This window comes from Protopterus annectens, chromosome 9.part0 (genome assembly GCF_019279795.1).
Source record: "Protopterus annectens isolate FY-2018-M chromosome 9.part0, PAN1.0, whole genome shotgun sequence".
Lineage (NCBI taxonomy): Eukaryota > Metazoa > Chordata > Ceratodontiformes > Protopteridae > Protopterus > Protopterus annectens.
In genome coordinates this window covers 1,537,653,902-1,537,680,827 of record NC_056743.1, presented here as the reverse complement: position 1 = coordinate 1,537,680,827, position 26,926 = coordinate 1,537,653,902, and the positions used below count along the sequence as shown (strand labels likewise).

The window sequence follows — 26,926 nt, the reverse complement described above, 5'->3', positions numbered from 1 at the left end:
AGATAAAACATGGTATTCCACACCATTACACTGACTATTCAAAAGGAAGACAGTATTTTATCGACAGGTTTAAGCTAATGGGGGATGCAGGAAGGTATGACTCACCTACGATAATTTGCTTTATTCGTCTAGCACCACTGACCATTGGTGATCCAGGGATGGTATGCACAGGTAATACAACCTCTTCTTCATCATCATCTTCAGCAGGGCGGCTTGGAGGGGCTTTATCTGCTTCTTCTTCTGGACCAAATTCTTCCATCATAGCAGTTTCTGATGGATACTCAAATGTAGATTCTAAATGACTCTCATTGAAGGAGATCTTCAACTTTAGTGTTTGAAAACAGATAGGGAAGGTTGGGGTGGAGGAAAAAAAAAGGCAAAAAAGTAATTAATACTTTATACTTCTAAACATTATAACATAACTATGTTATAAACATACTTCACACACATGAAACTTGGTCCATTCATACATATAAAATTTGTGGACCATTTCCTGGAAGAAATTATAATAACGTAATCAAATATGAACTCTAATGAAGTGCGATGCATAAAGTCACTTCAAGCCCTACATTATTAACTACGTCATCCACTTGCTGTAAGACAGTAAACTGACCACCACTACTGCAAAATCTAGCATGGACTGTGTGAATCGCAACCATGAACTGGATCATTATAGTTGCAGAGATAGTTTTCTTGTTTCTCTTTTTATGGTGTTGCTGTCAGGTTTCTGCCTAACAAACTGGAAATAAAAGGACTTAAAATACTCAAGTATAGTTTCAAACTAACCTCTTAAATATAAAATTACTGCATAGGGGGAATGGAAATGTATTTTCTGAAAATGAACCAGTCAAGAGATTTAATACTGGTTATTTAAGAATTAGTCTAAGATTAGTTCAAAAGTAATGGTGGGTGGGAACTATGTATTTTTAGAGTATAAGTGCCACAAACTGAATATGAAAGTTCTGCTAAATTGTCATATAATTTGATAATGATTCGGGAACTGTAATTAATACATTAGCTACCCTGTCTTCCCCAGCAAAAATCACAACTAAATTATTACTATTATTACTTAATAACAATGATAAATGTACCAGATTTTTCTCTCTAGTAGTGAAATGTTCATAATGCTATGTTTTAGCCCTTAGAACACATTTGCATATAACCAATTCCTCCCAAAACAGGTCATTGAATGACTGCTGAAACATTACACACAATGTATAAAATTAAGGAGCAATTATTTTTTAACTACTGAATACAGCAAATTTTACTACAAACCTTGGAGGTACTGAAGCACATATGTTTTGCAACAGTATGCATTTTATATAATTCATAAGTCATTCATTCATTTCCTTATATCCATTTCATCCTATTCAGAATCGTTGAGAAGCTGGACACTATCCCAGCATGCATTAGGAGCTAGGCATAAAATCAGTCCTGGTCACTACATCAGACAATTACAAGTTGCACCTGTAATTACATGCACAAACATCTACTGAGAATTCAGAGGACCACAATTTCATCTAACGGAGTATCTTTGGGACATGAGAGGAAACTGGAAAACCCACTAATAATCCATAAGAACACAGGGAAGACATGCAAACTTTGAGCAAAGGGTATCACATCTGAGGAATTAACCAAGCAGCTATGCAGTCTGAGGCATAATTACAACTACCAAAACTGGCTGCTGATGAGTTCGAAGCAAGTGCTGGTGAGCTGCAGGAAGCAAATGAGTGGGTTGGACAAAATGGAAATGGGGGTGGCTACATTATGGTAAATCAGGGATTATTCAACTATAGTCAAACACCAGTTGGGGACAGTCACTTTTAGTTGCACACTGCTTCAGCACACTCTAAATATAGCCACTAAACATGTTAGATTTCTGTGATAAAAAAAAATAGTGATCATTTTCTTTACTTATTTTACATTTGTTTACTGGGAAAGTCCGACTGGGCATGACATCTTTTCATGGGAAGACTGGGGAGAGAAACTTCAAAAACAGAGAATAAACTTTTACAAAATTAATTACAGTTTGCAATAAAAAAGATAAATTATACAAGTAACAGAATAATCGTACAAAACAACAGATACAAAAAGAAAATGTTATATAGCTGACAAAATAATCATACAAACGAGCTACATCAAATTTGTACATAGAGAGGAAACACAATGCATATATGCATGAGCAGCTGCAGAATTTGACAGTAAAACAGAATGGCTAAGACTATGTAGAATAGAAATTTGAGATTCAACAGAGAGGTAAAACTAAGAGGAAGGAGATAACTAGGGTGTTTAGAGGAGGAGCAGTGAGAACAATATGATGTTAGAACTATCCAGGACATTTGCAAGAATGTAACGTGACTTTTGTGAGAATTGTTTCACTTTAAATTTGAACAGCTGTAGGTTTCCTGCAAGTCTGATGGGAAGGGAATGGCATTGTAGATCTTAGAGCTGAAGTTAGAGTAAATGGCATCTCCAGCTGAATTGTTCTACTTCTGCATTATAAGGAGATATTTAATGCCAGTTTGGAAGACTGTTTGGACAGTAGTACTGCAGAACTGAATTTAGAGCTGGGCAACTGTCAGGACAGTGAATTAGTTAACACGCAACTACTAACGGTGAAAGTGTCACATTGTGAGGTAGTTTGTCAATCGTTTTGAGGGTTTTGGAGTGAGGAGATAAGTAAAATGAGTTAGATGCAAATCTGGCTATCTTGTTATAACATCGGCCCAGTTTGTTTGTTACTGTGGACTTCATGTTTGTCAGAATAGGTGAGGCATAGATGAGAGAAAGAAGCAGACAGTAAGTGCAAAGTTTTGTCTACTACAGCCAGTGAGGAAGCGTTTGGCTCTGTACAAAAGTCCAAGTTTTTGGTGTTTTCTTTTTTCATTACCTGCTGAATATACAGGTCAAAGTTCATGCCGTCATCAATGATGACTGTTAGTAATTTGGTATGTTGAACAGTTTCAACAGCTGTATTGTCTGAGAAGGTGATTTTGGAGTTAGTCCTGCAGCACATAAGTGATTTAGGGATAAAGAGAAGCAGTTTAGGTTTTGGGGGGGTTTAGTGTTTGGTTAGAGTTAGATATCCAGTTTTTAATGGATCTGAAGGCATCCTATTTGAGTTGTTATAGCTGAGAGGGGTTTTGGACAGAGCATATCAGGGTCACATCATCAGCATTTTGGATAAGACTAGCTTGTTTTGAAGCAGAGTTTAAATCACTGATGAATATATTAAACAAGAGAGACCCTAGTACAGAACCTTGGGGACTCCAGTCAAAAAGGGTGAAAAGCAGGAGTACCTAGATTGTCATATCACTGCCTGTGCTCTTTGTGACAGATAGCTTTTGAACCATGAGAATGGGGAGGGAGGTAGACATGGATGACAGCAGATGCAGTGGGTTGTTGTCTGAGATAGTGTCAAAGGTTTTTTTATAGGTCCAAGAATACAGCACAGCCATGGAAAGAAGAGATGCATTTCAGATTTGCTGTAAATGAAAATGAAACCAAGAAGAGCAGCTGTAGTGTTGTGATTAGAGTGCAAACCATACCGAGTGGGGAACAGGAGGTGGTTGTTGAGTATGTGCTAAGGAGATGACTTCAAGGACTTTAGAAAATGGATACAAAATGGAAATGGACCTATAGTTGGTGAGACCAAATGCATTGCTACCTCTGGGCAATGGCAAGATATATGATTGTCTCCAGAGGAAAGGGACATAAGGATTCTTGGATGGATCTATTTATTAGTATGGAGGTGGGTTGGGGAACAGCTTCAGCTGCAACTGTTAGCTATTCAACTGGTAAGTCATTAACGGCTAGTGTGGTGGGCTTTAGTTTTAACATGTTTTTTACACTAAAGACTGGAATGGGGTTAAGGGAAAATATGTTTATTGTGCAGATTGTTGAAGAGCTATGGGTGAGAATACTTTGAGTATCACTGGGTGTGCTATCAGTCTGCATTAAGCAGAGATTTAATGGTTTAGATGAACTGGGAATTGAACAGTGCAATTGGGCTACTTTTCAAGGCATGGCTTTGGTTGCTGTATTTTCCCTGGGTTTAAGAGTTGTCTGATAGAATTCCAAAACAGATTTGGATTTTTATTCTGGCTGTTTTGTGAACTGTAGTAGTGGTTAATTTTATCAGTTTTTACTTTGTGTCAGGTTTCCAAGGTATCTAAAGTTAAAGAGGTCTTGATATAGTAAATGATAACATGAGTCAGTCAGTGTAATTTACAGATTGCTTTCCTGACAAGCAATTACAGCCTGTTGAGACCTCAGATGTTTGACTGTGATCAAATGAATAAATAAATGAATAATGACCACAGTAATATCGTTAAGCTTGTTTCTGTCAGAGACACACACAGTGCAACCCACTGCAGCATATGCACACATATGTACATATAAAACTACCAATTAGTGCCATATCAAAAACTGTGTACACCTCAAAGTCTGTGACCATGTGAACAGAAATGCGTAAAATAATGGCCACATTATTTCATCTCATTATCAACTACACATACTATAACCCATTGCAATCTCCTCTGCCTGCAGACATGCATAAACACAACACACACACACACACACACACACACACACACACACACACACACACACACACACACACATATTGGCTCTGTATACCTGATATTCCTGCCTGTCATTAAATGAATAAATAACACAAATAAATAATGATTATAACAATTCATTTCAGCTTGCTGCTGGCAGACATGTACAGTGCAGCCCACTACAAACCCATCACTTGTGCACACCACCCAGCCATAGTTGGACACATCATTTAAAGCCACATTAATGTCTAATTATATCTCAAATGTCTGTGATCAACTGAATAAGTAAATAATGGGCACAGTAATATATTATACACCGAACCCCCCCACACACGTGCACAGGTGAATGCAAATGCATGCAAGAGCACACACACACACACACACACACACACACACACACACACACACACACTTGCCAACTGCAGTAATTTCATGGATTTTGTACATATTAGATGCCTGATGATGGTTAACTGGATAAATACATTAACAATGGTTACAGCAATGTATTTCAGCTTGATGGTATCAATGCATTGCAAATGGATGCAACATTGCCACATAGATACATGTCTTCCAGTTACAGCCACTTTACTGACACTGCACACCTCAGATGTCAGATTGTGATGACATGAATAAGTAAATAATGGTTACAGAAGTACAGTTTTGTTTGTTGATATCAGGCACATATGGTACAACCTAACACACACCCCAAAGACATCAATTACCACCACTTTAAATACTATTTGTATACCTTATATGTCTGATTGAGATCAAATCAATGAATAAACACAAAACAATGAACACAATAATGCATTTCTGCTCAATCCTGTCAGATGCATAGTTTAACATATGTGCACTCACAGTTACATGCTTAAACAAACAGATGTGCCTAACAATTGCAGCCACTTTATGGATTTTGTACTCCTTAGATGTTGGATTGTTATTAACTGAATAAATACATAAACAATGGTTACAACAACCTATTTTAGGTTGGTGGTACCTACACTGCAATACACAAACACATGCAAAAATTTGACTCATCTCCATAAAATATATATATATATATATATATATATACCATTCTATAGGCTGGCGGGCAATGGCAGTTCAACCAAATGGACAATCATCACTAACATGAGTCACACAACATAGCAAACCATTATGTCACAGAAAGATGTTCTGGAACTTTCTGTAAAATGCCCACAGGAAATGGGGAATAAAGAATATGCCCGCAGTTTAGAAGAAAAAGAACTAAGGGAAGAGTTGCTTGATTTAATAGAGATGGATAGACCTATTAAAGATCAATGAAAAAATAGATTACAGAAAGCCAATAAGACTCAAAATGCCAGAAGTCTGACAAAACAAATGAACACAGCAATCAATAATCAAGACTATTAACAGAAATTCATGCAATATAACACAAGTAAATCGGATAGATTACTTTGCAGCAAAGTTAAGAGATACAGTCTTATCACAAAAATACAGGGCAGTAAGGGAAAGGAAAGTAAAAAATCAAATGCCATCATGGAAGTTTTGAATAGAGAAAACTATAAAGCAATTACGACAAGAAGAGTCATTATTAGAAGAGTATAGAAGAGAGAACAGATCAACAAAAATACTTAGAAAGATAAAAGTGATAAAAGCAATGTGCACTATTAGAACAGACCAGGATTTTACGCACACTATTGCAAATAATAAACTAAAGATATCAACATAGGCAGAAAAACTGAGAAGATATGCAGATAAATATAAAAGAAAAGTACAAAATAAGCAGTTCATTGATGATACAAAAAAGTTTTATAGAGAATTGGGAAACAAAACAAAAGGAATAGAAATATTACCAAAAAAGAAGAAATAGACACATTTTGGGAAAATATTTATGAAGACCCTGTGGAACATAACAGAGACGCTAATTGGATATAAGAAATAAAAGAAACACTAAGAAGTTCAAATGTACAAGATATGAAATGGGATGAAGTAGCAGCCAGAGAAATTAAAACAAAATTAAGAAAAGCTTCTAAATGGAAAAATCCAGGTCCGGTTGCAGTACCCAACTTCTGGCTAAAAGTATTAACAGAGTTACATGAAGATTTAGCCTTGAGTAAGTACTAGTTATATGCACACCCTGAACAGACACCAACCTGGCTGATAAGAAAAATGATACTCTGCCTTAAGAGTGACTCTGCAAGCTATCCTAAAAACTATAGACAAATAACCTACCTTCCAACGATGTATACACTTTAATTGATGCCGACAGAGTTTATGGTCATTTAGAAGAAACCTTAATCGTGTACAAAGGAAAGTCATATGGAACAAAAGATCATCTGTTGTTAAATTAAATCATAATGGAGAATTGTAAAAAAGGGAAGAACCTAAGTATGGCATGAATAGATTTCAAAAAAGCATCTGATGGCATCCCATACTCATGAATAAAGGAGTGCTTACAGATGTATAAGATATACCCTACATTGATAAATTACATTACAGCAACCATGAAATAGTGGCAAACCATTTTGCAGCTAAGATATGATAAAGGACAAAGTATTATCCCGGGAATAAAAATTCAAAGGGAGATATTCCAAGGGTGATTTTTTTTGTCACCACTGTTCTTTTATCTTGCACTTAATCCATTAAACTGTCTACTTAATAGATTAGGTCATGGTTACAATTTGGTTCCCAGACAACAACAAAGTGTAAAGACTTCTCATCTTCTTTTAGTGGATCATTTAAAACTGTACAGTTCATCAGATGAGGAGCTGAAGGCACAACTGGAAGTGGTCAAAACTTTCGCAGATGACATAAGAATGTTATTTGGTCTTGCTAAATGTGCAAAGCAACCTTTAAAGCAGGAAAGCCGCAGCACCAAGAAAATATCAGTCTGGAACAGGAATGTGATATAAAGAAACTTGAGCAGGAGGGATGTGAAAATAAAACATAAACAAAAGCAAGCAAAACTCAGTAAAGCATATTTTAGAAGACCAAAATTAATACCGAAAACAGCCCTAACATCTAGGAACAATGTCCAAGCTATAAACCAATTTGCTCTTCCTGTTCTAACTCACAGTTTTGAGATAGTGGACTGGCCCCAAAAGGTACTGGATAAGTTGGACAGGAAAACAAGAAAAATGCTTTATGATTATCAAATGACATACAAAAATCAGTGTATGCCACAATTATATATTCCTTATTCTGAAAGAGGCATGGGCCTTCTCAAAATTGACTATATGTATAGATCTGCAAACATGGGGATTGCATCAGATACAAACATAGTGAAAGTTTTAAAACATGACGAGAATAAATCTAAGATGACCTCCCTGCTTAGTTTCGCAAAAGCATATCAGTGTCAAACGGGAATTGAAATCAAACCAAGTAGACAAAAATCAGGCAGCAACTGAATGTACCAATGTACCAAAAAACAAAAGAAAGTATATAAGGAGAAGGGTCAGATGAAAAAGCATGAAATGTGGAAAAGGCATAAATATAGTTTCAAGTACACAAAAAAACTGGAACAATCTCATGTCGATAGGATTTGGCTCAAGAATGATTAAAGAGAGGTTAATTTAAACCAAAAGATAAAAGGTTAATATTAGTGGCCCAGGACAGTGGACTACATACACATTGGTTTACAAAGTCCATTGAGCATATGGGAGAAACAGACAAATTCAGTTTCTGTAAAATAGAACTGGAAACAGTTGCACATCTTGTTAGTGGTTGTGATAAACTAATGGCAGAGGGCCTGTATATTGAAACGCATAACGATGTGGCAAGACTTTTGCACTGGGGATTGCACAAACATTACAATATTAAAGTAACTGGGAAGCTTTGGAAACATGAGCCACAAAGCATTATAGAGAATGATGAAGTTTGTATCTCATTGGAATCACCCATTACTATCAGTTTAAGAAAAAAGAAAACCAGATATAGTACTCCATGAAAAGAAGACAAAAGTAGCACTGATCATTGAAACTGCTACACCCAGTGATTATAGTGTCTGTGTACAGAGAGGCAAAAAGTCATAAAATACCAGGATTTGTAGGCAGAAATGAGGGTAATGTGGAAGAAAGGTAGCCAGACAGTTCCAACAGCAGCAGAAGCAAAGTGTCTTATAAAAAAGAATCTACAGTCTTATTTAGATATTCTAGCAATACATGTAACTCCATATGACTTGCAGAAGGAGTCATTACTGGGCACATTGCGGGTGCTGTGAGGAGCACTTCTGGCTAACATCAAAGACTGAAACAAAACTAATTTCATGAACTTCAATCATACTTTGACTTAGGAATGGGGTCCAAGAAATTAAACCAGATCAAACCATTATTTAACTAAAAACAATACTGAGTTAACGTTTATTTTTTCCATTATGCTTGCACCTCATTCTAGCCATCCAGGCCTTGTGGTGCAGTTTTTTTGGCTTCCAGGCTTCATCAGGCACTAGTCATGCTAGGGTGTTTAACAAATAGCACAGCCAAACAACCAGACGTTTTAGAAATCAGAACTCCACACATGAGCAATACATTGCTGTGTGAGTTCCTTGCCCTCAAAGGGAAAGTCGACTATTTTGTACACATGAAAAACAAAAATAAAAAACATTTTTATACTGTTTTTTGAATACTAGCTTGACCTGATTTTAGCTGGCTAAATTCAACAGTGAGGTTCACTTCTCCAGTCAGTATTTTCTACAGGAAATCACTGCTTGTGTGGTTTTTAATGGAGTGCCATCATAAAAGCCTGTATTTTAGGAGAATTCTCTTTTTTTTGTGTAACTGTTGAGTCGGTATATACATTTTAATGGGGGTGGGGTGTTTGCTATACACAAGGAAGCAGAAGAACTTGCTCTTCCTGCAAAAATAGGGTTACATTTAATTTTTTCATTGGTTTGAAATGCTGACCAGTTATGCTCTGTGATTTGGTTCCCCTCCGAGTGTTACTTGAAAAGTCATAGTGGAAGCAAAAACAAATAAGTAAAAAACTCTTGAAAGTCAATTTAAAGGGCTGCACCTCAGCAGCCTACTACCATTAGCCATTTCTGTAAAAAAGAAGGTAGTTCACAACAATTTTATAAAACAAATGACATACAGGCAAGTGTATAACTCTTTGACTTGTATAATTATGCCTACCTTCCCTCAGAAGAGGAGACACTTTATATTTCTTTGCTCAGGATTATTTTTCTTAGTTTTTATAGCAGCATGTCCAAACACATATACTGACGTAAGGATGCTCCCATGTTAAACCATTACAAGTGCGTATGAATCATGAATGTCAGTTATCTGCAATGTCTTAAGGCAAAAGCATTACAAAATGTTTACAATCTGCAATGTATTGAGGCACAAATCCATGTGGAGTACCGAAGACTGTCAGGCACTACTACAAATGCAAAGTAACTAAGAAAGCATCATAAAAGCAAGACCTCGTAATTACTGATATGTTACGGCACAATTTATATTTGTTCTTTTTAAAAGTCTGCCAAAATACAGTAAAAACAGAAAACACTATCACAGTAGATGCATTTGCATTTTCCACAACTTTTGGCTTATCTTAGTGCAGGTACTTAGCATCTGCAATCTCCCTCTTTAACAGTGTGTGTCACTGCTGATCAGATTTGCATATGTGTGGTGTAAATGCAGCTGCATTTTCTTATGCTTTTGACATAACACATTGCAGCTGTTTAGCATTCCAATCTCTCTCTAACAGAAGCTCTCACTTCTGAGGTTTGTACATCTGTGGCTTGAATGGAGCTGCTTGTCTTTTTTTAGCATTTGTAAGTGCTCTGTAATAGGGGCAACAGCAAGGCCTGTGCTGCACTTAGAGTTAGATGGAGGCAAAGATATCCTGAACAGAGGAAAGAGAAAAAAGACAGCCACACATAAAGAAAAGGGCAAGCAGGATATATATTACATCACAAAACTCATGTCAGGATGTGAGGTACCCAAGAACAGCTGTGAGGTTAAATACAACATCATTAAATGGGATCTGGATTATTATGTGCATTTATGCACATAACATTTTCACCATTTAGAACTTTATATAAGTGTGTGTGTGTGTGTGTGTGTGTGTGTGTGTGTGTGTATGAGAGACAGAGAATACAAGCTCAGTGTTCGTAAATGATGTAGTACAAATATCTCCTAAGTCACAAAATATTCATAAAAATGGTATATGGGCACACAGGGCTTTGTACACCATACAACACACAAAGCCCCTAGAGAGATACAGACAAGCATATGCAACAGAACAAGATAGCACAAGACACCCCTGTACAATCTTGCTCCATTGTGGACTAAACATTCTGTTCTATGGAAGCCAGCCAGTCCTACACTACTTACAAAACTGTCAACAATAACAAGCTCCCCCATGGGAGGCATTAAAAGTGCCGGACTTCCTCCTAACCATAATACTGTAATTACCCCAGCACTGCCAACATGCATAACGACTGAGATGCATTCATGAGTCACAATCATTAATGCCAGTAGTGGACAACACTATTGTGTGAGGCAAGAGATTACTATAAAGCATGCCTTACCAAGTAGCATGATGCCTGCCAATAGCAGGAATGACTCATGAATCTAAGCTGGCAACAGGACGGACACTTGCGGACCCTCAAAACAGGAATCTGCCTTCTATGTATAATGGAAAGTGAAAGTCCATAAAAGATAACAGGGCTAATGGCATGAGTTTCTGTTGGTGGCAAAGTGTTCTCCTGGCAGGCTGGGTTAGGATGTGCACCATACAGAGAAACTGAGGTGCTCTGAATGTCACAACTAGGATGTGTATGAGGTCCTGTTGTACAACTACCAGTAGCACTGCCACTCACTCCAAAGCACAGAAGCCTAGTGTTCATTACCATACCAGGGGTGCCTGTGTCCCATTTATGACAATGAGACTTTGACTAAGAAACCCCAAGGTCCACCAGGATTCATATCAATGAATTGTAGCAATCACCAGCAGCATACTGAACACAGTGCAAAACATGCACTTACACATGTGAGCACTATGTTTTTGAATACTAGAGATATTGCATAGAATGTGGCACTACGTCACAATAGTCTGATTTGATAGAAACAACTGATTCAGTTATGTGAAGTTCAGACAGAAACAATCCTGTCCTTACATGACAGAAATACAAAGTACGTGTCACTGATAGTTCTGAGGCAAAAATTGGGGACATTCCAGAAAATATTACACACCACAGTATAATATCGAACTTGTGAGCGCAGTTTTTTCTTTACCCAGTGTGTCTTTGGTTTGACCAGGTTGTAAAGGCTGCCAGCCCAGCTAGCTGGAATTTTGTAAATAATTCTATGTCATATGTAAATAGTAATATGATTTGTATGCTTGTCTTACAAATGTAAGAAAACTATATGTTATGTGTATATTAAACTACTGGTGCAGAAGTGTGTGTTGAACTGTATGTTCTGTACTGAACTTCAAGAATGTAACCACAGTGTACTCTGCTGTAAAAGAGCAGAAATGTGTATAAACTACATGGCTATGCAAATGCATGTTTTGATGGTAAAGGCTGGAACATACAGAGTTAACTTGCAAACCCTCAAGAAAAGCAAAGAGTTTTACGATGGTGTTTATTTCAGCTAGGAGACAGAATGTCTACAGCAAGGAGTTCTATCTATTGTCTGGAAACAGAAATAATTACAAGTTTCAAATGTAAACAACTTCCAGTTCTAGGCAAACGTCTGAGAGATAAGTATTTTTGACACAGAGGTGCTAAATATTTAAGCTTCTGTTAACCTGGGAACTGAAGGCAGAGGTGACAAAGAATGACATAATCTGAGATAACCCTGCAGTAATATTTGATAGTAATTTAAGAACTATCTCAGAGAATGAGTCTGTGCATATTGAATTTGTCTTTGCACCTAGAAACATTCACCCAGCACTGCTGCCTACGTGTTGCTCTGTAAGTAAGACTTAGATTGCAGTAATTTCTCTTAGAGATAGATAGATAGGAACTTAGTAAGATTACTTTAGAAGTATTATGTTTTTATGTGAGACTGTCCTGCAATGTTGTTTTAAAATATTTCCTGTGATTCTGAACTCTGTTGTCACTGTATTGAGTTATTGAGTATTGTCTTGTTCTTTTATTATTTATTATTAAATATATTTAAACCTTTTAATTATGGCTGGTTTGTTTAGAGATATTTAACCTCTTAAAGTGCTTGCATATGTACTTGGTGGCACTGTATAGGCCACTCCTAGATAGCCTTAAAAGTCTTGGAAATGCTATCCATTTGGATAATAGTAACATTACACAGCGGAATTGGTCACTTTCTGTAAGGGCCTTATAGTAGCTGATAAGTAGAGGTTGGTGGCAGCTGGTACTACTGTATAGTCTGGGCATAAGGGGGCATATCTAGTGAACCTGTGCCAGCCTTCCCCAGAAGTGTCTTTGTGTTTGTATATAAATCAAATCTCAAAATGTGTGTGTGTATATGTGTGTGTGTGTCTCAGCTAATTGGGCAGGGACACGAAGCACTGATTGGACAGAGAGGGTGCTGGAGGTTTTGGCTTGACCATTCGGCTGAGATCTTAAACCTATAGCCAGTGGGGAGTCTTACTGGGAATCTGGAGAAAGAGGGAGAAACCAGCCCCAGACTGACTGTGATCTCTGTGTGCTGTTAAAGGAAATTGTACTTTACTGTGTATGTACTTGTCATTCTCCCAATGTGCACGTTCCTCACTGGTGCTAGTGGTGAGGATTGAGGCTCCTTGATTACTGGGCCAGTGCATTTCCACCCTGAAATTGAAACATCTGACAGCAATACTGCGCTGTTCCAGAGAAGATCCAAACAAGCATCAAAATGCAGAAAGGGCTAACTGTCATTTCTTTGTTATAAAAAGTACAGTTGTGTAAGTGACTTAGAAAAGTAGATGTTTGTGGTCACTGTTGCAGTCATTACTGTAGGGCACTCTGTCACAGTCTGAGGGTCCCATCTCCTGCTTGACTGTCACATCTAGACACAGTTCCCTCACAGCCAAACTGATGACACCACACATCATACATCTTCACATACTTGGTATAAAGGTGGCATCTGCTTGCACCAACTTTATGTCATTCTTAGCCTAAAGTTAAGTCCTTAGCACCAGAACTATCAAGGGGAATAGTCTGACATCTGGGGAATTCTGACCCTCTCTGGTGACCCATACAAGAAGACGGGGAGAAGGAAGAACACAAATGGGACTGAAGGAGAGTGGGACCAAAGTAAATACCCATCTCACTCCCAACTATCCAATGCAAGAGAGTGGAAGGAGAGAGGGGAATTAGGATTGCAACAGTGACCACACTTGAACATCTACTTTTTTATCTTTGCTCATTTGCCCCCACTGCCTGCTACTCATTAACCCCTTCTCAGGTAACTGACCTATTTGCTCCCTTTTCACAGAGGACACAAGTCAGCCAAGAAGGGTTGTCATTTAGGCAGCCATCACTGGAGGTTTGTGGGATTTTTTATTATACAGTCCTATGTCCTCATGCACATTTGGCTATGCAAGGGAAGGGGATATGCAATGAGCTGTCTGTTTTGGTCATTCCCTTGCTTTTGCAAGAGACACTGCCATCAACGAGCCCAACCCACCAACCTCAAAGCACAGGCTATGGTTCCCTTGTCTCCACCAGGGAAACAGCACCTACACTGTGTGCTTATCAGTGCATTCAACCCTCTGCAATGCAAAAGGCCAAGTTCCTTTAATCCTCTTTTCCCTATCTGGCTCATCCTGTGCCGGGGTTGGTAACTGAACCCAGGTCACCTGAGTCCCCGTTAAGGCTCCATCCTTTTGTGCTATACAGTCAGACTAGCACTTACTAATATGGTTGTTGCCTGTACAACACTACTATGTTCTGCATGTTGATTACTGCTGCAGTCATCAACTTAGAGGGAAGACAGACTTTCAAAGCTGCTCACCACACCCCAGGGAGCATGGAGGTGGATTACTGCATAGGAGAGAATGCCCTGCAGGATAGCAGACATGAACCCTGCTCTTGCCCCGAGGATCACATCCACTCTGTAATGCTTTCAGAAAGTATGAACTGAGGGTCTTGTGGTCACTTTCCAGATCTTCTGGACACTAAACCCTCAGTAGTAGTAGTAGTAGTAGTTACTGTGCCACTAGTACACTGGACTCGAAGTCTTTCCTGCAGGAACTTCCCATTGGTCTTATAATAAAATTTGATGCAATGTGATCCCCACTTAAAGATGGTCTGTTTAATCACAAGTAACCTTTGCTTGATTTCAGCAAAGGAGACAAACATTGGTTATGACTTTCTCAGGCCTTTGTTTCTTTCCAGACAATACTCCAACTGTCTTTGAATGCCCAGTAATTCTACAGTTCTCTCTTACTTGCACTGAAGCATACGGAAAAAATAACAGCTGTATAGTTTGGTGGAGGGCTAGTTCTGTAACCACCTTAGGCATGAATGAGGGATCATACTGGCTTAATGAAATGTAAGATAACTCTCATTGTACATTAACGAATGAAGCGCTGATAACTTTTTGGCATGGGTGACTGCAATGATGAATGCTGTTTTCCAAGTCAAGTATTTCAGGTATACAGATGCTGCTGGTTTACACGGCAGCAACTGACTTTTCAAACATATAGTTCAGAGCCTAGACTGGGGCCAAACTCTGCATGGGATGCCTGAGGTGAAGGATGCCCTTTAAAAAGTGTTTCACTGACATTATGGATGCCAGTGGAGGTCTACTGGCATTCTGACAGATGTCTCATATGGATATAGCTTCACTGAGGAGTGAGATAGGCTGTATCAAATAGCTTAGAGGGATGTTGGAGAACCAAAGGCACATCCACTAGCTTCTCCTTGGCCACCAGTGGGAAAATATCTTCAACTTTTAGTATGACTTCACTGAACAGGCCTCCTGGCCTCTCTCATAATTTATAGCGTGCCCTTAGACTAAAGGTAAACAAAGCGTAATAAGGTCAGATATTCTAATCTGCTGGTTTCATTATAGTAGGAGTGAGATTTATCTGGGATCCCTGCACTATGTCAAGAGGTTCACATTTTGAGGCAGCAATAAAGCTGTCCTTCTCTCTCTCTCTCTCTCTCTCTCTCTCTCTCTCTCTCTCTCTCTCAGTCTCTCTTTTGACATTTAAATGAGGTGAGAGAACCAGTCTTGGCCAGAATGGGGATATGACAATCATCTCAGCCTCTCGTCTTTGATCTTCCATATTACCCTGGATAGCAAGGGTATGGGAGGAAAAGCATACAGAAATAGACTCCCCCAGTTCAAGGAAAAAATGCATACTGCCAATATGTGAGATACTCTGGAGAATATCTTTAATTTTCTGGTATATGGAAAATGAAAGGCGTCTATTTGTCTAGCACCCCATCTGACAGACAGATCTAGGAATGTCTTCCTGTGTACCATCCTTTTGTACAGATCTATAAACATACTGCTTAACTGAACTGCCATTAAATCCTTCTGAGACAAAATATATATAACTGTCAGGGACATGCTTGACTGCAAGGCCTGCATGCCAGGCTTCCCACTATTTGCTTATCTACAACATCTCTGCTGTATTGTCTGTGATGATGTTCATAGTCACTGTCATTCGTACAGATTTGAAAGTCTTCAGGGCATGGATGACCACTCATCACTTGTAGTCTTGGCTCCCTGTGGCTTCAGCTGCCATGGTCTATGAGGCCCAATAAATGTGATCCTAAAGATAGGTCTGACACATCTGTGGTCTGGGTTTAATTGGGCACCATCTGCCAGAATGGCACCCCTTCTTTCTTTTCAGTTGTATCCACCACATTAGTTTTGTCCCGACACATGGAAATAGTGGGATATTAACTCTGAGCAGCTGGTACTGCTGGTCTCATTTGTTCATGAATAACTATTGTATTTTTCTCATGTGTAATTTAGCAAAGGGAGGTCTCCAAATGGTAGATGCTATGTAGCCTAAAATTATTAAATACTGCCTGGCTGCTAGTCTTGGTTTTCCTGCCATGAACTAGAAGATGACAATCAGTGACTCCATCTTTTCTTGTGGATGTTAGGGCCTGTTGGTGTTTGTTTCAAATAAAGGAGCAATATATCCTGGCTTGGGCAAAAGCTGGATTCCTGGTCACTGAGGGTGAACACTAGAGTGGCTAGACAGTGTAGGGTATAGGCTACAGCCTTCTGACTCCTCTTGAGACAAGATCTCAATCAGGCAGGCATCCAAACATTGTTAAATATGGATGCCTTTGGTGCGGCAGTTACCTACCACTGAGGCAGACATTTTGTAAAAACACTGGATGTAGTAGCTATACCAAGTGGCAAGGAGATAAATTGCTCATGGTGACCCTCAACACAAACCTCAGATACTGCCTGCTCCCTATGTAAACAGGAATGTGGAGGCAGGCATTCTTGAGATCCACAGTAATGACAAGTGCCTGAGGGATTAGGAAAGGAAACAGGGTCTGTAGCACCAATATCTTGGATTTAGGCACTTTTAGATTTTTTTTAAGTCTTGAAACATCTAAAATGGGTCTCCAGGGGCTGTCTTTTCATGGGACAAGGAGCATCCTTGAGTAAAACCGCTGTTCTCCTGACCACGGGGCACAGCCTCTGTTGTGCCAAGGGACAGCGTTTCTACTAAGGCACTTACTAGTTTTTCCAGGACTGCTGGCACTTATTGTTGACATGTTCTTTCATTTCTCCATGGAATGAAACTTCTATCCTCTGGCTACAATTTGATGAACCTATTTTCTGAGGCTGTGCATAACTTTTGTTTGTAGCAGAAGGCCAACCAACCCTCTGTTTTGGTAAGTGAATAGGCTGGGGGGGGGGGGGGGGTTAAGAATAAAGGTGGAGTTTGTAGGCACTAGGCAGGGACTGAGTACCACAGCTACTCTCTGCTGTGGGTTGAGCCATAATACACCCCTAGTATCCTCCTGTCCTCATGCTGCCACCATTTTTTTGTGTGTGCCAACTTTCCACTTTTAGGTTGCTTATCTTTACCCTGCCTTCTTTAGTAAGGTCATTGTTTGGAAGGATGATTTCTTTGACATTTGGTAACGGAAAGGTGTAACACACACACACACACACACACACACACACACACACACACACACACACACACACACACACACACACACACACACACACACACACACACGTGTGTGTGTGTGCAAATATATATTTAACTGACTCCATGGGCTTCATTTTGTCCTCTGGCTTTTTGAAAACATTGTATGCCTGGGGTACAAGGGGTGCCTTATTTAGGAGCTGTACCTTCACATACTTAGAAAATAGTGACTGAGGCCTCAGCCAGGAAAGCCTTCTAATTACTGAATCTGTTATAACAGCCCTGAAGGCTGCATCCATAGCACTGTACCCACAACTGACAGCATGCTTCCTTAGTTACAAAGATGTCTGCTTTTAAGAGAGTAAAGAACCTTTCTGGTTCACATCCTGCACTTTCTCAAAATTTTGTAAACTTTTCTTGAGAACATGTTCCTGGTATTTTGTTGCGAGTCTGGCAGTTTAATGCCCTGTCAGGGTTGCTGGGGCAGATACGTTTTCCCAAATCTATACAGTAGCCTACTGTCTGTCACTGGGAAGAGTGTTATGAGAAAGAGTTAATCTGGTTCCATTTGTTGACTTCAGCAACACTCTATCTGTATCGGCAACGGGGTTTGCTTAGAGAAATTTATGAGGATCCTGACCATGTAAAACTGGTATGGCCTCTTGGGACCAGGCACTGGGATTCTGGGTCCGAGAAGGTAGCATCAACGACATCCATAATGATAAAACTGTAACGTGCCACTCCGGAACTGACATCTGTCTGGTATCAGCTGCCTGTTGTCTAGTTGACTTTTCTGTCTGTTGGGGTTCACTGAATGCTAAAAACATGGTGATTTTAAAAGTCTTACCAGACATATTGGTTTCTGTAGACATCAGTGCTGGGGACTGCTCTATTGCCTCCATAGAGTAGATATCCTCAGAACAATGACTACAAATTCATGATCAAATTGTGGGGCTCTTTGGACTTCTTCATTGGGTCTGCTTCTCTGTTTTTTCCTTTTGAGAGTGATGTGCAAATCACCAGCTTGTGATTCCAAAGACATGGCAGGTTTACCTAACATGATAAGTTTCTTCTAAGCCAGATAAGCCTATAAGGCCATATGCTATGCCTGAATGGTCATGGACCTATATCCCTGGCAAATATGACACTGATGCCAAACTCTAGACCTGGGGCAGAAAACAATTATGGAAATCTTTGTGTGGCAACTGGTGCTTACAAGCATATCTTCTGATTATATCATGAGCAGACATGCTCTACACCTCTGTGTTAGGCGGTTGCTACCTTGACATCCAAATTTAATGCAAACTGTAAATAAGGTTAAAAGAAAGGATCTCTGTCAGAGTACTTATATACGCTGGTGTTCAGCTGTAAGCCTGGACCAAAAGACTAAGAAATATACTTTGTGTTATCACTCACGAATGCAGCAAGAAAGCTCTAAAGATGGTGCTGGTAGACAAAACATATATACCTGATTTGTGAGGGGTCTATATCATATGTTCGCAGTTTGAAAACTTCAAACGTTAAATAATTGAATTTAAATGTTCGAAGTTTCAAACATCGAACATATGATTAAAAAAAAAAACCCAAACCCAAAACTAACTGTTGTAGGCAGGAAGGCAAGCCCCCCTGCACCCCCACACCCCTGCTCTTTAAATATACTAACTCCGAGACCGCACTACAGTGCAGTAAGGGAAATCTTCCCTTTACCTCGTTATAGTGCAGTCTTGGAGTTGGTATATTTAAAGAGCGGGGGTTGTGGTGGGGGGTGCAAGGGGGGCTTGACCACTGCTTACGACAGTCAGGTAAGTTCCCTTTCTTTTTTTTTTTTTTTTTTTGATCATATGTTCGATGTTTGAAACTTCGAACATTTAAATTCAATTATTTAATGTATGAAGTTTTCAAACTTCGAACATATGATATAGACCCTTTGTGATGATGCACAAAGAAAGTGGCATCAGACAGGCTGTGAGGGAAGGCTGCCCAACTCTAAGTCTAGACATCACACCTGTCCTGTGGCAGAGCTCCCAACAGTAATGTAATTCTGATGAATAATTTGATTGGGAGGTTGGCATAATGGTTAAGGTCTCTACCTTACAGACACAAGATGCAGGGTTTGATTCTTACATTTGTTAATTGTCTAGGCTTTAAATAGCCCCAAAGGGCAGTTAGCCTAGTACTAATCTATGATCTATGATCCTACAACATCTGCATCTGACACCAAGCCAAGGTCTCCATAGTGATCAGAACGTACGAGGCATTATCTGGGCCACAATACAATAATGCCTACGAAACTACTGGTCAAGAAAATGATTACTCCCGAGGCACAATATTAGTGGCCAGTCCACAACTACTGTTATTCAGGTACTGCTAAAAGAAAAAAGAAGCTTTTAAATCTGTAATGCTGCTGTAGAAGTTAAATCTGGCCAAGGAGGGCACTTTTATTTTGCTTATGTTCAGACTTACTACCCCACAGAATATGCAACTGCAACACTGCCCTTTGGCCTACCTGGAGTGCTAACACATATGCCACCACTGGTCCTGTTTTACATAAATCTTATGCAACTAGTAGCATCCACGCAATGTTTAACTGCATACCTTTATACTTAATTATTTAATTTATTATTGGTGTCCAGCATACTGTTTCTTACTGAAACTTATTCATGGGTCTCTGCTGTAAATGAGCTATGCCACAGCAGGTTAGCCCAGCAGTTAAGTGTAACTAAGAAGTGCAAACTTTATACATACAATTAAATAAGCAAAAGCCTCCACATAGAAAATACCCAGTGATCAGGACTGAATCACAGACCCAGCAGCTGTGAAGTATGTAGCTTAAACCAGACAATAAATTGATTGGGATGGCTATTTTTTAGTTTTGTCTCCTGCCATTATGATTATCAATATGCTTGTTGTGAAAAATACTATCACCCTTTCAAAACTAAATGCAAGTGGGCAACTTCTCATATGGTAATCCCCTCCAAAGACTAAAAAACATAAAAATAAATAGTTTATTCCTTCTATAACATTATATGGAATATCTGCTTAATCTGCATGTTTTACATAATGCAACATAAAAAATATACAATGACTGCTAATTATATTCTAAAACGAGCACACTGAGTGGACAGAGCACAAGTGTACTCTTGATAAATCAAGCGTTACACAAAAGAAGATAGTTTAAATGCAAAGCAAAAGTCAAAACCTGAAATTGCTATAACTAGCATTTTCTCCAAGCTGTTAAGTGGAGAACCTAAAGTCAATGACTATCATCTAAAATTAGCATATCCCATCATGTCATACAACGCAATGTTGCTCCTCAGAGCAGGATAACATAAATATAAAAAAAAAAACTCACAGGATGTCAGGAGTATGTTAGTGCCTTAATATAAACAGCTGCAGTCACTTCTGACTCATTTAAAAACTGTGCCAAAAGCTGCATTTTAGTGATGCAGTGTGCATGCATTGGTACAAACATGAGTAAACAACAGCAAAGTAAAATTTGTACATGGGTAAACGTATTGCCATAGTAATATAGGCCAAATGATAAAATCAAATACTTGTAGGCAAAACGAACCACAGCGAGCATATAAAATAAACCAAACTGTACTTTATTTAGGTTTCTGTCAAAATTTCCTTCGTCTCATTATGCTTGTAATCCCTGGCTTCAAAATTACTCTCCAGTTGTTCTATCCCCTTTTTTAAAGCCTTCCTCCTTATGTTGACGACCTGAAACTGGGTAAACTGATTACAAGTGTTACAGATAAGGCATGTCTGCAAAATAATTTGACTAAATTGACCATTTGAGCACAGGAAAATAATATGTTGATAAATACATCAAAAATTAAGCATTTGAGATTTGGGAGACATTAACTGAATTGTGAATATTTAATACAGCACACAGTGATTGAAACTGTAGACTCATTTAAGGACCTGGGTATATGGGTAGATTCAGCTATGAGTTTTTCTAATCATATCAACCAATTGGCTAATGATTGTTATAGAACTATAGGTTGTATAAAAAGATTTATAAAGTCTAGGAAATCAAACATAATGAAGTCATTGTTTGTTAGTTACATTAGACCTAAACTTGAGTATGGAATAACAATATGGAAACCCTAAAGGAAAAAAAAGCATGGGTAAACTGGAAAAAGTACAGCGGAAATATACTAAGGGCATCCATGGATGTGAAAATCTAAGTTATTATGAAAGACTAAAATATCTGAACTTGTATAGTGTCTCTTACATATATCTAAGAGGATGTCTTATTCAGGTATATAGGGCATTTAGAGACAACTACCTCTGGGAATGTTTGGGGTTATCAAAAAGTACTAGAGAATCATCAGACAACATATGTAGAAGATTCTATAGGAATGAGAAGTGCACTAATTGGTTCTCTGACAGAGTAGCAGATGCTTGGAAAAGACTACCAAATTACATTAAAGTAAGTACTAGTTTAGATAATTTTAAGAACAGCCTGGACATTTATTATGGGAACAAGTGTTTTGGCATATTGGCAAGCTAGAAGGGCTTTAATGCCATTGCCTCAAACATTTGTATGTATGTTGTAAGCCTTGACATTCTCATCTCCTGACCTTTAACCACATTCTTAAATACTCTCCTGGGATGCCTACTATCTCTGTGTAAAATATGGTTTCTAACATTCTTTTCTATAGAGGCTAGTGGTGACAGACTGATCCTTCTCTCTAATAACCATGACATCCAGAAATTCTATCGATACTGATGAAGACTTAATAGTAAACTTAAGGAAGTCTGATGTAGTGTGTAAAAACTCCACAAACATTTCTAACTGTTCTTGCGTCCCTTCCCGTATTAAAAACACGTCGTCCACAAAACGACGGTAAAACGTAACATGTTTGTTAAATATGTCTGTGCACAAAACTTTTTCAACCTCCCATTGTGTTACCACTGAATTTGCATAATTATTAGCACAACTCATTCCCATGGCCACCCCATGCTGTTGCAAGCAATATTGGCCGTCAAACACAAATGCATTGTTGTTCAACACTACATTCATAAAACTACATATCCATCTAATATGCTTATCATTGTACCCACTGCATTCCCTTAAATATCTTCTCATATATTTGATCCCTTGATTGGTCGGTATAACCCTAAACAATGATACTATGTCCATCGTCACTAGCAATGCAGAACCACTCATAGAACGCATATTTGTGAATGTGAACAAATCTTTTAAAAAAATGTTTGGTGTCTTTCAGTATGATTACAGATTTGTCTAACATAGGTCTCACTTGCTTCTCTATAAAAATGGAAAAGGGCTCGGTTACCCACCCTCTACCCGCCGAATGAAAATTTGATGAGTTACTCCATCATGACAGAATTAATGCAATGTCTTACAGTACATTATCCGATGGTACCCATGCTTCAGGCATCACCGAAGGTTCATAAGAGCTTGGTTACACCACCCTTCAGACCCATCGTAGCCACTGGGGATGCACAAGCCAGTGCATTTCTTTGTGCCGGTCCCAAGCCCGGATAAATGGGGAGGGTTGTGTCAGGAAGGGCATCCGGCATAAAACTTGGCCAAATTATTCATGCGGACACCAGAAAAGATTTACATACAAGATCGGTCAAGGCCCGGGTTAACGACGACCGCCACCAGTACTGTTAACCAACAGGGTGCTGGTGAAAATTTGGCTACTGTTGGCCGGAGGAGGAGAGGAGGTGGAAGGCATGGCCGAAGGCAGGAAGAGAGGAGAAAGGCTTGGACTGTGGTAGTGAGGGTTGGAACTTTGAATGTTGGCAGTATGACTGGTATAGGGAGAGAGCTAGCTGATATGATGGACAGAAGGAAGGTTGGTATATTGTGTGTGCAAGAGACCAGATGGAAGGGGAGTAAGGCTAGGTGTATCAGAGATGGGTTCAAATTGTTTTGTCATGGTGTGGATGGGAGGAGAAATTGTATAGGAGTTATCCTGAAGGAACAGTATGCTAAGAGTGTTTTGGAGGTGAAAAGAGTGTCGGATAGAGTGATGTTTATGAAGCTGGAAATTGATGGTGTAATGATGAATGTTGTTAGTGCATATGCTCCACAAGTTGGGTGTGCAATGGATGAGAAAGAAAAATTTTGGAATGAGATGGATGAAGTCGTGATGACTGTACCCAAGGGTGAGAGAGTGGTGATTGGAGCAGATTTCAATGGGCATGTTGGTGAAGGGAACAGAGGGGATGAGGAAGTGATGGGTAGGTATGGTGTTAAACAAAGGAATGCAGGAGGTCAGATGGTAGTGGATTTTGTGAAAAGGATGGACATGGCTGTGTTGAATATGTATTTTAACAAGAGGGAGGAGCATAGAGTGACATACAAGAGTGGAGGAAGATGCACACAGGTGGATTATATCTTATGTAGGAGGGCCAGTTTGAAGGAGATTGGAGACTGTAAAGTGGTGACTGGGGAAAGTGTAGTTAGGCAGCATAGGATGGTGGTTTGTAAGATGACGGTGATCAAGAAGAGGAGGAGGAGTGTGAGGGCAGCACCAAGGATCAAATGGTGGAAATTGAAAAAGGGTAATTGTGAGGTGGAGTTCAGGGAAGAGTTAAGACAGGCACTGGGTGGCAGTGCATAGTTACCGAATAGCTGGGTAACTACAGCAGAGCTAGTAAGGGAGATGGCTAGAAAGGTGCTTGGTATGACATCTGGACAGAGGAAGGATGACAAGGAGACATGGTGGTGGAATGAGGAAGTAAAGGAGAGTATACAGAGAAAGAGGTTGGCAAAGAAGAATTGGGATTGTCAAAGAGATGAATAAAGTAGACAGGAGTATAAGGAGATGAGGTGCATGGCAAAGAGAGAGGTGGCAAAGGCTAAGGATAAGGCATATGAAGAGTTGTATATAAGGTTGGACACTAAGGAGGGAGTAAAGGACCTGTACCGATTGGCTAGACAGAGGGACCAAGCTAGGAAAGATGTGCAGCAGGTAAAGGTGATAAAGGATAATGAGGAAAACATACTCACAGGTGAGGAGAGTGTATCGAGATGGAAACAGTACTTTGAGGGGTTGATGAATGAAGAGAATGAGAGGGAGAGAAGGTTGGATGATGTGGGGCTAGTGAATCATGAAGTGCAATGGATTAGCAAGGAGGAAGTAAGGATAGCTATGAAAAGGATGAAGAATGGAAAGGCTGTTGGTCCAGATGACATACCTGTGGAAACATGGAGGTGTTTAGGTGAAATGGCAGTGGAGTTTTTAACCAGATTGTTTAATGAAATTTTGAAAAGTGAGAGGACGCCAGAGGAATGGAGAAAAAGTGTTTTGGTACCGATTTTTAAGAATAAGGGTGATGTACAGAGCTGTAGTAACTACAGAGGGATTAAATAGATCAGTCACAGCATGAAGTTATGGGAAAGAGTAGTGGAAGCTAGGTTAAGAAGGGACGTGATGATTAGTGATCAGCAGTATGGTTTCATGCCGAGAAAGAACACTACAGATGTGATGTTTGCTCTGACAGTGCTTATGGAGAAGTACAGAGAAGGTCAGAAGGAGTTGCATTGTGTTTTTGTAGACTTAGAGAAAGTATATAACAGGGTGCCTAGAAAGGACTTGTGGTATTGTATGAGGAAGTCGGGAGTGTCAGAGAAGTATGTAAGAGTGGTACAAGATACGTATGAGGGTAGTGAGACAGCGGTGAGGTCTGCGGTGGGAGTGATGGATGCATTTAAGGTGTAGGTGGGATTACATCAAGGATCAGCTCTGAGCCCTTTCTTTTTTGCAATGGTGATGACAGATGAGATCAGACAGGAGTCCCCGTGGACTATGATGTTTGCAGATGTCATTGTGATCTGTAGTGAGAGTAGGGAACAAGTGGAGGAGACCCTGGAGAGCTGGAGATATGCTCTAGACAGAAGAGGAATGAAGGTCAGCAGGAGTAATACAGAATATATGTGTGTGAATGAGAGGGAGGATAGAGGAATGGTGAGGATGCAAGGAGTAGAGGTGGCGAAGGTGGATGAGTTTAAATACTCAGGATCAATAGTTCAGAGTAATGGTGAGTGTGGAAGAGAGGTGAAGAAGAGAGTACAGGCAAAATGGAGTGGGTGGAGAAGAGTGTCAGGAGTGATTCGTGACAGACGAGTACCAGTAAGAGTGAAAGGGAAGGTCTACAAGTGGGTAGTGAGACCAGCTATGTTATATGGGTTGGAGACAGTGGCATTGACAAAAAGACAGGAGTTAGAGCTGGACGTGGCAGAGTTACAGATATTAAGATTTGCACTGGGTGTGATGAGGGTGGACAGGATTAGGAATAAGTATATTAGAGGGTCAGCCCAGGTTGGAAGGTTTGGAGACAAAGCCAGAGAGGCAAGATTACGTTGGTTTTGACATGTGCTGGTGGGATGCTGAGTATATTGGGAAAAAGATGCTAAGGATGAAGCTACCAGTTAACAGGAAAAGAGGAAGGCCTAAGATAAGGTTTATGGATGTGGTGAGAGAGGACATGCAGGTGGTTGGTGTGACAGAGCAAGATGCAGAGGACAGGAAGAAATGGAAACAGTTGATTCACTGTGGCGACCCCTAATGGGAACAGCCGAAAGATGATGATGATAATGATGATGATGATTGGTACAAATATGACCAATGCATGTAACATCACTGAGACATTCACTGGATGACAGAAAAGGTGGAGGAGGAAAAAGCACATTCAGACAATGACATTACTTAAAAGAGAAAAGGTATTTCCTTTTTAAATAATAATGTCATTGTATAACAACAGCTCACTTGTGTGTGCTGGCAGGTGATGCAGGATTATCCAGTGCTGGCTTTGCTTCATCACTCAGGATTCACCCCAAATAGTCGATGTACCCCAGCCTTAGGTAAATCCTGTACTGCCAGCACCTGAAAGTGAGTTACTGCTCAAGTAAACTTGGCAGGTGTGTACCTCAACAAAGTATTATAGATACCGAATCAATTGCTGTATAAACCATAGAAATGAAAGCAGACCACCTTAATGCTAAGTGTGTGTGTTTGTGTGTCTGTGTGTTTGGAGGGGGGTAAGGCAAGGTGGCACCTCTCCTTATGACTGCAGTCTGTGATAAGAAAATCTCACCCCCCAACCACTCTTGCAGGTTCCTTGAAAGCATTTATTTTACAGTAATGAGACAGAGATTCAATGAGTCTTTTTTTCATAGAGGTGCACTTTGATAGAACTATAACACAATGAAATGATATAAACCTTTTCTGCAATTACAATGTTGGCAGAAGCAGCCACCATGGAAACGCACTGTTAATAAGGTCAATCTGTAACACTACCACATCAATATCAATCATAATTGACCCTAATCAAAGGTGCATGGAAAGATG

At 39.5% G+C, this 26,926-nt stretch overlaps 1 protein-coding gene across 2 annotated transcripts in view; it reads right to left on the bottom strand.

Moving 5' to 3' along the window:
• Positions 1–26,926, bottom strand: part of PPP1R18 (protein phosphatase 1 regulatory subunit 18) — a 463,018-nt gene that overhangs the window by 33,565 nt on the left and 402,527 nt on the right. For both annotated transcript variants that reach the window (XM_044084492.1, XM_044084491.1), the window contains exon 3: positions 106–325. In XM_044084492.1, the coding sequence (XP_043940427.1) occupies positions 106–325 (220 nt within the window). The remainder of the gene's footprint in view (positions 1–105; positions 326–26,926) is intronic.